The sequence below is a fragment of the Thermobia domestica genome, chromosome 17 (genome assembly GCF_964235325.1).
Source record: "Thermobia domestica chromosome 17, izTheDome1.hap1.1, whole genome shotgun sequence".
In the NCBI taxonomy this organism is placed as follows: Eukaryota; Metazoa; Arthropoda; class Insecta; order Zygentoma; family Lepismatidae; genus Thermobia; species Thermobia domestica.
The window spans coordinates 11,883,668-11,898,604 of record NC_137470.1 but is presented as its reverse complement, the minus strand read 5'-3'; the positions used below and the strand labels follow the sequence as shown (position 1 = coordinate 11,898,604).

Sequence of the window (14,937 nt, the reverse complement as noted above, 5' to 3'; positions counted from 1 at the left end):
GACACTTGTTTCAATCATATCTTATGGCTTCCACTGAATATTCATTTACGACATGTATTCGAAAAGTTCGACCCTTATTTTTCCCCGCGTAAACCAATGAAGCGCAGGAAACTGTCTTCAGTATAGATGTAGAGGAGATACTCATCCGCACTCGTGATTTTTTCCAGCCCGTAGAAGGCGTCAGTCGCAGGCAGTCGACAAACTAGTGAAGACGTGTAGTGAGCGGTCGTCGATTTTTTTTTTTTTTTCAAAATAACAGAAAACCTTGAGCAACGATATTGCATCAAATTTTGCGAAAAGCCCGGCGATACCGAAGCGAAAACCATTCAATCGATCGGTACATTTAATTATTTAATTTTGAACGAGAATTTGGACATGAGGCGAGTGTCCGCGAAATTTGATTGAGGTTTTCATCGCCAAACACAACATTCCTGTGTGTCGTCAGGCATCCTACTCACCCAACATGGCTCCGTGTGACTTTTGGTTACTTCCCAAGCTGAAAATGCCACTAAAAGGGCAAGATTTGAGTCAACAGAAGACTTCACGCACAATGGGACGGCATGGTAGCTCGCAATTCCAAAAACTGCGTTCCAGAAGTGTTTCCAGCAATGGCGGAAGCGCTGAGAGAAGTGTGTGCATTACCAAGGAGACTGTTTTGTAGGGGACAAGGTTCGACACGTTTTGAACACACCTCGTATAATCAAGAATTATTTGAAATACGGTTAAACTTAGCTGTAACATTCAGAAAGGAAAATACGTAAAACATGTCACAATGGAGAGTTTGCAGTATACGATGTGTGTGAGAAAAAGTAATGAGACTGGCAACACTGCGGGCGATCTGGGTACGTTGTGTCTACCGGCCTGTGCTAGACCGGTTTGTTTATCCCTTCGACTTCCTCACTCCGAGTTACAACTCCGTACACCTAACACATTATTTTTGGCAGCGCCATCAGTGTGTTTTTATTGTGTGTTACAGAAATGCAGCATCGGAATTTAGAGCAATGGAATTTCCATCAGTGAATTTTTGACCTCAAAACGCATTACTGTTCTTCCTCAACCCCCCTATTCACCTGATTTAAATCGTTGTGACTTTTTCCCGAAATTGAAACATGTCCTAAAAGGACGTTATTGTGGAACTCTGGAGAACATTCAAAAGACTGTGACCAACCAGTTAAAAGCCATACCAGTTGAAAACTTCCAGCGCTGCTACCAAGAGTGGGAACAACGACTCCGCCGGTGTATAGCTGCCCAAGGAACTACTTTGAAGGGGATAACATTGTTGTTTGAAAAACATAAAAACTTTAATTACAAAATCATCCTCATTACTTTTCTAACATACCTCGTATATAATAGCTTCAAGTATACTAATGTTCCTGCTCGAATTACTTATTTGTGCTTCAATTGTATCGTGAAAAATTTTTACCGGTACACCATATGCTGTCAGACATAAACGAACATAAATGAAATACATGGGAATCACTTCTAGCTATTAAGGATCATTATTTTACTCAAAAATACTGGATTGATCTACGCCCAGTTATGCTGCTACGTCCTCTTACATAGAGGTTTGAGATCAGGACTTTTGCTTTTTAAAACCAAGACTGTATTCTTTTCACAACCTGTCAATCTAAATTTTATTCAGAAATCTTAGGTATGATACCGGGAATACGTATTATGCCTTTGTTGTTGTGCACGGCTAATCTGTACAACTCAACTGATTATTTGTGTAATTTAGGTTGTCAAACTTCAACTTCATTATTGACTGGAAGTTATACGCTTGTTACTAAGATTTGTTACGCTTCTTAGCTCCGAATTTAGACGCAAGACACCGCTACTTCAGAAATACAAACATATATGCAAACACACAAAGATTTTTTTTCATTCGAAAAGATAACAATAATAATAATAAATACCATTTGATGCGGAATTATCGTACATTTTTTAATCGTTACACATGTGTGATATCAATCGAATGCCTGATTCATTCTAAAGACCATAAACCTAAACTTATCAGGATACGAGCAGGAGTCTTCCAAAAGGTACTTTTTGTCAAATTCTTTTTCTGTTTCACAAATTTCGCAGTATACTTTTCATCTGAAAATCCTCATATCTATTGGCCTATTTCAATGCAGTATACTTTTTATCTGAAAATCCCCGTATCTATTGGCCTATTTCAATTAAAAAAAAAAGTATGAAGGCAAAGGCCTGTGTTATTTTTTGAGGTACATTTCGTGGAGATATCACCAAAAGAATTAGGTGTAAAAAAATTAGCTTGTTTTCCCCCTTTCGTCATTATATATAAAATTACAACCGTCAAAAAATGTTCTCAATATATGGACACTGGATTGCCCAAGCACAGCAGCTAGGCAGTGGTACAAGCCATGTAGTCTGAGTGGAGAGCACTGACTCCAGGAGTGAGTGTGTGGATGTTCAGGGAAGCGGATTGAGTGGCGTGGTGGTCAACGCATCGCCACTGTATGCCGGAGATTTCGGGTTCGAGTCGCGGTCCAGTCTTTCACTTTTTGTCTGTTGTAACAGAAAGGTTATTTACAAAAATGATAAATGTTGTCAACCAGGTAAACAAATTCGAACATTATACACAGTGCCGAAATACTGCCAATAAAGTTATGTCAAGATCACCTTTTTTTGTACGTGAGATTTTGGTCGGTAAACTAACTGAATTTTGTAAGATTATTGAATAAAGTTTCGCCATCCCAGTGTAGTCTTCCTTACAGTCATAAATTACCCTGTAAACTTCTTAAGACATTTCCTGATACGCAACAATGTCCCTTCGACATTCAACCTGGCCCAATCAAATTTAAGGAGTGAAAATTGAGCGACTGGACCAGGAGTCGAAACTGGATTTTCGGTTTACTCTGTGGGTGCATTAACCACTACGTTACCTAGCCCACCATCCTGTTCAGTCAGATATTATCACCCTGAATGGTGGTGCCCAGCCATTCAGACCATACGGAGGTGGACAGTGTAGCGTACAACAGCGAAACGCTAAGTCGAAAACCAAGGTCTTATTATTTGTGCAGTCGCTCATTGGATCAAAAGATCCCATATATTTCAGGCAAAAATTTTCTTGTAGGTCTTATATATGGAGAACTACATATAATGTAGCCAAACCCAAAGTACCACTTAACTCAGTACGATGTGCTTATTCCGTAAAAACGTTTCAGAAGCCGTTCAACAATTTTGTGACTCCTGATCCCAAGACTAATTCTTGGCCAGGATCGCAATCTTTTGATGCATTTTTTTTAATCGTCCCTAAAATTCTTGTTTTCTTCCTTGTTGCGGATTTGATTATAAAAGAGTAGCATCTCTCAAACTGTGGTACGCGGGCTACAGGTCACCCTCAATATTTGTAGTCCTCTTATATTGAACATTGATGCAAAAAAAATAAAATAAAATAAAATAAAATAAAAATAAAATTCCAAGTGAATTGCGTATCATACACAAAAGTTGAGGACCCCCACGCTAGTCTAGTGGCTAGCGCACGCACCTCTGATATATAGGTTCCCGGGTTCTATTGCCGGTAAAAGTGATCTGAAATTTGAACACATTATGGTGGTTCAGATTCCACCTGAAACTGCAGGTCCATGTCCCATATAGTCTCGGTGCTGAAAGGGACCTTAACTCCAACCAACTGCTTATAGTTGAGAATCTCAAACGGGGATAGATTACATAATTTAATAAGATAAGCATTTGGCTAATTCTAATCGCTTAAATATACGAGGTATGATCAGAAAATACGGTGAATATTTTTTTTTTTCTTTTTCACTTGACTCTCCAACCATTTGATGTAAATTGCCCGATAGACAGGCAGTATCAAGTTTGAACACGTTCTGACTTATCAGTCAGTGTCCAGAGCCGCTAGAGTCAGGTTGTGTTTATCGTGTCTGTAACGAATCAACAACACGTGACCATTTAGTTTTAAGTTGCAAGAAAGTGCCCAAGAAAATCATTAAATATTGAAATTGGTGTATGGCGATAATGCTGTAACTCGGCAGGCTGTTTACAACTGCAATAAGCGATTTAAAAGTGGAAATGAGTCGGTAGAAGAAGAGTATCGTTCGGGACGTCCATTAGCTTCAAACACGTGGAAAACTTAGCAAAAATTGTTCCTTCATAACAGGCGAATAACTGTTCGAGAGCTTACCGAAGAACTTAGCATGCAGTGTGGGTCCGTGCAAAGCATTTTAACTGGCGATTTGCAAATGAGAAGAGTGGGTGCGAAATTTATTCCCCGACGAACAGGAGCTTTTCGTCGATAAAAATATTGGTGTCTGTCCGCATATATGTAACTTTTGGCTTTTCTCCAAAATTAAAATCGTGCTTAACGGAAAACGTTTTGACACCATTCTTAGCATTGAGTGGGCCACGACAGAACAGATGAACGCCCTCCCAAAAGAAGCCTTCCAGAAATGCTTCCAGTTGTGAACTGAACGTTAGGATAAAAGCATTGCTAGCCAAGGACAGCACTTTGAAGAAAATTATAACAAATTCCATGTAAACCTATTATTTTGTTTGTAATAAAATTATTCACCATATTTTTGATCACACCTAGTATATTGATTACATTATGAAATATTCTTGGTAACTTTCAATTATCTTTTTCAAAATAAGAAGCACTTTTTTCTATTAATGTAAACAGAAAATTTAAAATAAAGTAACTAATTAACACTATTTTTGAAACGTATTGGTATACACCTAAAATAGAATATACATATGAGAAATGATCGAAAAAAAAAAAAAAAAAAAAAAAAAAAGATTACAAAGCCTATTAAGGAAATCAATGACTTTATGACAGTGTTCATAAAAGATTTTAACTAAAAGGAAATCAATGACTTTATGAGAGTGTTCATAAAAGATTTTAACTAAAAGGAAATCAATGACTTTATGAGTGTTCATAAAAAATTTTAACTAAAAGGAAATCAATCAAAAATATCGAGACTTCCATAAAAACATATAACACGTCCCGCCATTGATATGCACCCACATAAATTTTGGAAAGTCGGCGCCGTTGTACAGCACAACAGTCGAAAGAAGCCTAATATGCCTTCAAGAAATACCACATCGAAAAAAAAAACGCGCTATCAATACACCCGCAAATAGTTTCGCTGCATTTTCTCGTGATTCCTACCACTGTGCGGCGTATGAGAAAAGGATTACAACGAGGAATGATAGAAAAAGTTTTAAAGCCTATTATGGCTTAAGTGTGAGACGTGGCTGGAAGATCAACACACCTGATGATGGAGAGTTCTCAACAATAGTTCTGGGTGTAATCACAGTTTTTGTTCAGCCGCTTATTACAAAGGCAGATAATGTTTTCTATACCGTTTACATTGAAATTAGCGTCAAGTTCACGTAGACACCGTGTGGCAGCGGTTGATGGACATGTCAGATGATGGCCAGATGATGTCAGAATAAGCACATGTCAGATGATGGTGGCCAGATATTTTTTGCTTTCTAGAACAGGGTAAAAGTCACAGGGATAAGGTCAGAGCTGTAGAAGGGGTGCTCTATTCGTTCTAAGTGTAACGTCAGTGGTTCAAGTACTGGATCTATCGCTGTGTCCAAGGTTATCATTAACAATATTGGTCCGTCTTTCTTTAAAGGCACAACAACACTTCCCTACATGATGCTCTGAAATTTAGCCGTTCACATACAGATTTACAATCTGCCTATGAATGTTAGCACGTGTAGTGTTTTAGGCCCAAAGGAACTGTACCACTGACCTCACTTCTATTATTAACCAATTTTTTAGGCGATTCATCACTTTTAATGTCCGCTTCTCGAGTACAAATGATCAAAATCCGAAGATTTCAAAGACCTTAACAAAGACATTAACCTACAAATAAATTTTCATTACGTTCACGCAATAGCATGAAAGTTTTATGCTTTAAAACCTTTTTCCTCCATCATCCCTCGTGTATGTGTATATATATATATATAATCTGCTCTTAAAGCAGGGTTGGTTGGTTTAAACAAGCTATTAAAAAAAAAAAAAAGAGGTTTAACACGAAAAATGTTTGTTAAATCTTGATGAACACACATTTGTGCACTATCACGTTCCACTCCCGTATATTATTCGTATTATACTCAGACCTAAATGCCCCATTGAATACTCAAAGAGATTATACTACAAAAGCAACTTTTTTATATATATATATAAATTTATGAATGTTTCTTTAGTGATTTTTTATAGTTTGTTATTATTGTTATGCAATCGCAATCAAAGAAAAATTCTAAATATTGTTTCGTTTTAATAATGTTTACTATTCATAAAATACATCTAAATGCCGTACTTTTTTTTGGGGGGGGGGGGTCATCGAACCCCAAGAGAGGCATTTATTGAAATCAGAAGTATCTTTGATTTCTATTTATATATAAATGGGTCAGAACCAAATTGGACTCAAATAATTTGTATCTTGACTCACTTCTCTTACTGATATGCAAATTAAGTCGTTGTAGTTCTTTAACTTGTACTAATAAAAGTCATAGTGATTAAATTAGTTCTTCTGTATTCTGCAGTATGTTGAAATTCTTCATATGTAATTCTGTATAATGGTTTCACTTGTACAACTAACTGTTTATCTTTTTGTTCTTCTGAAATGACTCTTGACAATTATATTAACAAGCAGGGTTGGCAAAAACCATGGTTTTTATTTAAAAAACCAAAAAACCGGTTTTTTTGGTTTAAACCAGATTTTTATGGTTTAAATAATTTGCTCTATATATTCATATTATATATAGACAGAAATAAGTTTGTTTCGCCTTGATGTTATTATGCAACAGCCGGGTTATGCTGGAAGGGGTCACATAAGCTTAAAGCGGAATAAAAACTGCTTCTCGAGTTACATCCGAGAGAAATTGTCCTCCATTTGAACTCGGAACCAGGACTAATTGGCCACAAATGCGATACGTCTGCCGACTCACTCACAAAGGAATCCTGATTAAAAAAATAAAAATAAAAAAATAAAAAAATACGTTGTACTGATCTTTACATGCTTCTTAATATAACTGTCAAGACTAATTTCAGAAGGACAAAAAGATAAACACTTGCACAAGTGAAACCATTATACAGAATTACATATGAACAATTTCAAAGTACTACGGAGTACAGAAGAACTAATTTAGTTCAAGTTAGTTAACAACGACTTTTATTGGTCCAAATTAAAGAAATACGACGACTTAATCTGCATATCAATAAGAAAAGTGGGGGCCGCGGTGGCTCAGTGCTAGAGCGTTTACCTCTGGTGCTTGGGGTCCCTGGTTCGATCCCAGCCCCCGCCAACTGAACTTTGTGGTGGACAAACACCGTGTGCGTGGGTTTTCTCGGGGTTCTCCCGTTTCCTCCCACTTTCTTCATTCCACCATTTCATTCATCACTCATCATCACCGTCTCCTTTAGCCTAACCGGCATAACCGTGGGACGTAAAACTCAAAGATTTCATTTCATTTCATTTCATTTTCAATAAGGAAAGTGAATAAAGATACGAATTATTTGAGTCCACTTTGGCTCAGACTCATTTATACATAAATAGATACCCAAGATACTTATTTCACTAAATGCCTCTCGTGGGGTCTGTATGACCCCCCCCCCCCCACACACACAAAGTATGGCATTTTCGATGTATTTTATCAATAGTAAACATTGAAACGAAACAATATTTAGAATTTTTCTTCGATTGCAATTACATAACAATAATAACTACAAAAAATCACAAAATAAACATTTATAAACTTATTTAAAGAAGTTGCTTTTGTAGTATAATCTTTTTGAGTAATGAATGGAAAATTTAGGTCCGAATATAATACGAATAATATACGGGAGTGAAACGTGATAACCCACAAATGTGTGTTCATCAAGATTTTACAAACACTTACACTTTTGCGAACATTTCTTTGTTTTTTGGTTTAAACCAGTTGTTTTTTAAAAAATCAGCTGGTTTAAGCCTTGGTTTAAACCAGCCAACCCAGTTAACAAGTATGTAAAGACTAGTACAACGTATTTTTATCAGGAGTCCTTCGCGAGTGAGTCGGCAGACGTATCGCATTTGTGCCAAATTAGTCGTGGTTTCGACTTCAAATGCAGGATAACTTCTCTCGGATGTAAGCTGAGAAGCGGTTTGGATTCCGCTTTAAGCTTATGTGACCCCTTCCAGCATAACCTGGTTGTTGCATAATAACACCAAGGCCAAACAAACGTATTTCTGTCCATATGTGATATAAATACATACGGCAAATTATTTTTTTTAAAAAAAAACTGGTTTAAACATAAAAAAACGGTTTAAACTAAAAAAAAAACTTTTTTTTTTTTTCAATGAAAACCATGGTTTTTGCCAACCTTGTCTTAAAGGGACGAAGGTAGAATATTCTATACAACATTCTGACTAATAAAAGTGGTCCACAGTTGAAAAAAGTCTTAGAAACGCTGCAATATATGGTATACTATTTTCTCTATTAATGAGAGAAAATATGTTTGACAGTTGAAGTTGTTCAATGTTAACTCGTGAAAACTCTGCATTACTAATAAAGGAAATTTCAAGTGGGAATGTGAGAGGCATCACTTCTCAAAGAATCGCTCCAAATTTCACAGAAAGTGGAAGACACACCACTGGTTGTTTACCTGAAGAGGATCTTCAAGAACTCCTGAACAAATAGGACACAGTAACTCCTCGTCTACGTCACCTTGAAATCTGTTGACATCAAACCCCATTTCTCTGTAATGAAAAAGTACAGTAATTATAAAATATGTTTTAAAAAACAGTAACATAAAAACAAAAATTTGAAAATAATAAGCTCGCACGCACATGGAATACTGTATTATAAGAACGGGATCTGTTCTTACCTAAATTCCGAAACTCCTGCCTGTGTTCAGCGGGATGTAATGTTAGACGTAAAAGGAAGACGACTACAGCGTAACCAGCCACTTATAAACTTTTTATTTTTGTTGTATTTTAACTTTAAATTGTCAAAAAAATAAACAAAACAAGAAAAAGATTTTTAACATTATTTTAGGTTAAAAAATTTATTATAAAATGTTAAGAATTATTATGTAATTTGGTTTGTAAATTTGTTTTATGTGCGAAAAACAGTTTAACTTACATTATAATTTTTTTCATTACGTAAAATTTGCGTTAACAAATTTTATTGTTTAAACCAAATTCTATTTTGTACATAAACCAAATTTTTGGGGTAAGTTTTTCTATGGCGTAGTTTTACGTCATACCCACATCAGTGAAACTAATAGTATAAAACCGTTAAATAATTTTAAAATAGTATAGTGTGTTACCAAATATTATATCATTAACTGTATTAATGTAGCTCCAAAACTAAAATTACATATTATCTTCAAACTCCAAACTATCTGTTCAAGTTAAAAAATAAATAAATAAAATAACAGTTTCATGCAACAACAATCCTCTCTGTGAATCTTCACAATATTAAGTACTTGTGCTAAAACTGCGCTCCAAGTAACTTTGTTGTGAAGCAATAAGTTCAAAAGAAATGTAACAGGGTGGCCACTCATTTGGAATTTCAAAATTCCCTGACTTTTCCAGAAATTTTCCCGGTTTTCCAGAAAATTTCTAGAGATATCTAAAATTGGTATATATAGGAACCTTGGGCAACTCAGGAACACGAACCCCTAAATTCCAGTAAAATTATTGCTTTTAATTATTCTTTTGTGATTCCAGGCCACCGGGCATTTGTCCCCTATTCCCCCTCCCCTGTCGCCGGCCCTGCAAACCCGTAAACCATTATTAAACACAAATCATGTGAGTTATACGGCAAAGAAGTCCATGTGTTAAGAAAAAGAATTCCTCGAAAACATGATATTTTGATCCAGGCCCATAGCTAAGAAATGGCCAATGGAGGTGGAGCCCGCACCCTGCGACAATCCTCAACTTCCTTGACTGAAATTTTCATTTCTTTTTTAAACAAATATATGTTTAAAAAATAAGTAGTCAATAATTCTTAAATTTATTTTCTTGGAAAAACACCATTACAGAATTTACATAAAATCGGTTTAAAATTGCAAAATTCAAATCAAGAAACTATTCTACTCATTATCTACTTATTATTCGTTAATTTGTAATCAAATATTTCTCCGGATTTAACAACAAATATACAATACCTTCACCAGGTGTGCTTATTAGCAACTCTGTCATGTTGCAGTACAAGGTTATGCTATCGTTCTCTGACGTCACAAATGAATGGAGAGGACAATTATGGAGCTACCTGTATTAAGAAGTAGCGGACTTCGGTCTAGAAAGCCGGCATTAACAACTTTAGGTAGGCCTGGGTCCCAAAGGTTTTGTCGTGCCAGCAGTGGCGTGCGGTGGTTATGCAACCGGGGAACAGGTCGACATAGATGGGAAATATTGTGTAACAAAACAACGGAACTGAAGTAAATGAGCACCATTAAAATGTGCTTTTAAGAAATCAGAAAAATTTGTTTGAAGCTTTTTTTTTTTTTTTTTTAGAACAATAGTACATGCAGTAGCGGAATTGGGTGTAAAAACTAGGGGGAGGGGAATGCCATTACTTCAAATCGGTGATCAAAAGGTCAAATATCTGTAAAAAAGCATGGCCAATTAATCGTGTGGCGCAAAAAGTACTGCCGCCACTGAGGACAAATGCATGTGGAATCCACACAGTTTTTGATTCCACATAGAAATACACGCATTAACCAAAATTCCACACATTTTGTGGAATTCGACACACATTCGGAACTCTTCCGGCAGAAATACTAAACTATCGTTCAGCCTTTATATTAATCACGTGACCACCAAAACGGGATGCAGGGGCGCAGCCCCGAGCGAATTCTGGAAATCAAGCAGCCATCGAACTAAACAAGTGTGTTAATTACAAAATGGTCCCGATTTCGCTCCAGCTCAATTCATGGGCAGCACTAAATGACAAAAGAATATGAAGAAAGTATGCGCAGCCCAAACCAGCAGCCCCAACCAGATAAACGAAACCTGGAAGGAAGGAGAAATCTGGGGGCGAAGCCCCCAGCGACCAAAGCTATTTCGTATATAAATAAACCGGCTAAATGGCTAGGAATACAGCAGAACGTAAATTTTCTTCCGAGTAAAAATTCCATGTTTTTCATCAAAATTCCCTTACTTTTCCCTGACTTTTCCAGAATTAAAAAATTCCCTGACTTTTCCCGGTTTTCCAGGTGAGTGGCCACCCTGTGTAAGTATGTATTAAAAAAAAAAAAGAAAAGAAAACTGTCTACTGCCAAGCATATCTCAACACACAAACGATTCGCAAACACCACACAACGACTAATCAAAAACACTAAATGAATCACACATTAAAGCTTATCTTTTATTTATGCCTAAATCTACCAAGTTCAATTAAGGTAAAACTCTTCTATCAAAAATATATATAGAAACAACAATGCATGAGCTCCAACCTCTAATTTTTTATTTCAACCCTTTGATTTACGGTTATTGGTGATTTCATGTTTCACAAAGACGTGAATAAATTCAGTTTCACGTACTTTAAATAAATTATTTAAATACATCTTTTTCATATAAAGTTTATGTTTAAAATTATTGTTCAAAGCCTTTGTATTTTAATAAGCCTTCTCCAAAATCAATCCAAATGAATTGTGCTGCAATCTTTGGGGCTTTTTAAACTACCGTATTATCGCGTGTATAAGCCGCACTTTTTTTTTCACGAAAAAGCAAACGAAAATGTAGGGTGCGACTTATACACGCGAATGATTTAAAATGGCTTAAAGATAATTACGGTATTATTTTTTTTGCGTTTGTTGTACGGTATTTACCGTACATCACAAGAAACACGTATAGAAAACAAATCTACAAGACCACAATCAGACGAAACAACAATTCAACACAGGAACAAACACGTTAACTCAAATACCGCTATTGTTGATTTGAATCAACAATTACCGGTAAACGAACAAAAGATTCCTCTGCGATAACAATCGCGCACTCAAGAGTTTTTTCTACGAGAAGGCAGTCTGTCTCGTGCGCTGCACCTATACGTTACGAAGAGCGTGCCTTGTGGATTTCTTCTAAGGAAAATGTCCAAACGACTTAGCTACGATGCACATTTTCAATTGCAAGTTTCCGATTCTCTGAGGAAAACGGGAACCGAGCTGTTGCACGTCATTTTCACGTGGATGAATCCAACGTGCGATGTTGGAAAAAGCAGGTAAGTATCCACAATTGGAAGAAAATGTTTTATCTTACGTTAATGAGAAAAGAAGTTCAGGTTATGCTTTTACAGTTGATATGATACACTTTCAAGCTCTTGAAGAGGGTCGTCGATTGGGAGTAAGCCACGATTTTCGAGTAAGTGCTTGATGGTGTGCACGTTTCATGAGTCGGAATGGCTTGTCACTGCGTCGTAGGACAACAGTTGCTCAACGTCTTCCAGCAGACTTTGACGAGGAAATTTTGAAGTTTCAGAGAGTCATTATCCGTAAGCGACAAGCCAATGGGCATGCGCTCTCCCAAATCGGTAATGCTGATCAAACACCCATTTACTGGGACATGCTTATGTCTACTACAGTTGCGCCAAGAGGCTCGCGCACCGTAAGAATAAAGACTACAGGTGGTAAGAAGCAGCGATGTACCGTTATCCTGGCTGTTCTGGCAGATGGAAAAAAACTACCACCCTACGTTGTCTTGAAGCGAAAGACTGTACCAAAAGACATACCGCCGGGTATTTTTGTGCGTGCTCAGGAAAAAGGATGGATGGAAGAGAATCTGGTGTTGGACTGGCTACAAATGGTGTGGAACAGAAGATCTGGTGGTTTTCTGAAACCTAAGAGGTTGTTAGTTTGGGATAGCTTCTGAGCTCACGTGACTCCTCGTGTGAAGCGAACATTAAATGAGTGTAAAACTGACATAGCTGTTGTGTCTGGGGGCTTACTTCCATGCTTCAGCCCCTTGATGTTACTGTTAATCGCTCCTTTAAAAGTTCATTCAGGAGACTTTACAATGATTGGATGATTGCAGGAAACCATGACTGTACACCCAAAGGTAAGATCAAACGTCCGACTGTGCGGCTTGTGTGTGAATGGATTCTGGCAGCCTGGGAAAGTGTTAAACCTGAAACGATCGTCAAAGGATTTTTGAAGTGTGGAATATCCAATGCTATGGACGCCTCCCAGGATGATATGCTATGGGATATCAGCGATAGTGATCGTGATGCCAGTGATGCCTCTAATGCAGGTACTGATAGTGCAAGCAACCTCTCTACTGGTAGGGGGCGCGGTGGCTCAGTGGTAGAGCGTTCACCTCTGGTGCTTCGGGTCCCGGGTTCGATCCCAGCCCCCGCCAAGTGAACTTTGTGGTGGACAAACACCGTGATCGTGGGTTTTCTCGGGGTTCTCCCGTTTCCTCCCACTTTCTTCATTCCACCATTTTCACTCATCTCTCATAATCACAGTCTCCTTTAGCCTAACCGGCATAACCGTGGGACGTAAAACTTAAAGATTTCATTTCATTTTTCTCTACTGGTAGTGACAGTGAATAACATTACAACTGTACATTTTGAGCAACCTCTCTAGTGCTAGTGACAGTGTGATTTTATTTTAGAATAAAAAAGTCTTAGTGTGTGATAAGCACGTACACATGATTTTATTTTAGCTGTAGCTTGATAGACATTCTACCCGCGGCTTATCCTTGAGATTTTTTTTAAACGGATGTAAAGGTAAAATTTAAGGGTGCTGCTTATACACGCGAGAATACGGTATATGTTTGTGGCCAATCCTTTCGACAATGAGATCTCGGAAACTACAGGCTCTAGAAAGATGACGTTTTCACTGACCGACTGCAAATTTTGCGTAGATTGTTCAGTTATAATTGAATATTTAAAAAAAAAAAAAAAAAAAAAAACATGGCCATTATTTCTTTATTACATTTTTACAGGTACACTGGAAGTGTTGAAATTAAAAAAATACATAAAAAAAAGCATCATACCCTACGCATTATACATTCCAACACCATATTGTTGTATATGGGGGTTGTATATGTCTCAGGCGTTTGTTTCATGGCCAAATAATAATGAAAAAGGAAGAATAACCATTTCTCCAGTCTAAGATGAATCTTTACTTTTGGGGTGTTTTCCCCATGAACACCATATATAACTGGCTTTATAATTAATTATGTATGTAATATATTTGCTTATTACATACTGCATGCAAGAAGAAAAACACTGGTCATACATGAATTAAAAACTCCAACCGCAAGTAGGCTCAAATCTTCCAAACAGTGCGAGAGATTGAGAAAAAATAATCGAAAAAATCTCCGCCTATAGGGACATGTACAGATGTTGTGAAAAATGACAAGGAGATTCAAGCTCATATGTGAATGATGCGCTGTGTAGAGAGCGCAGGCTCAGCTAGTCTATTTATTAAAATGCTAAATTTATATGTTTGTCCGCAATCCTTTTGACAATGAGATCTCCAAAACCACAAGCGCTAGAAACGTGCCGTTTTCACTGGTCGATTCCAAATTTTGTGTAGATTGTCCAGTTCTCAATCGAATTTTCAAAACCCGTGTTGTCATTGTTTTATTAATATCCTATCCTATAAGATTAATATCGTTGCAGGCCGAAACTACAATGTTAGGCAACCTGCATAGAAGTTACATATGGCGGGTTGACGGACATTGCAGCCGCTTTGCTTAAATCTGAATGGCAAAACCTATTGCATGCTGGCAATTTCAAAGGCCTTAAGAGACGCAATGAGGTGTACTCGGACGGATATGAATTTATAAGAAAAAATATTTCTATTTGATATCGTGTTACTTCTACAAATTTGATACAAACTCACTCCAACATCTATACATAGCAGTTCACTTTCTTTGTGAATCTCCTATCCTTTACTTGTGTAAGGAGACATGAACCGCGGGAAGGTGATTCTGGTCGTAACAGAAC

At 37.1% G+C, this 14,937-nt stretch overlaps 1 protein-coding gene across 1 annotated transcript in view; it reads right to left on the bottom strand.

The window, feature by feature from the left end:
* Positions 1-14,937, bottom strand: part of elgi (E3 ubiquitin-protein ligase NRDP1 elgi) — a 93,769-nt gene that overhangs the window by 51,332 nt on the left and 27,500 nt on the right. The window contains exon 2 of the mRNA XM_081743736.1: positions 8,639-8,732. Within this exon, the coding sequence (XP_081599862.1) occupies positions 8,639-8,728 (90 nt within the window). The 5' untranslated portion in view covers positions 8,729-8,732. The remainder of the gene's footprint in view (positions 1-8,638; positions 8,733-14,937) is intronic.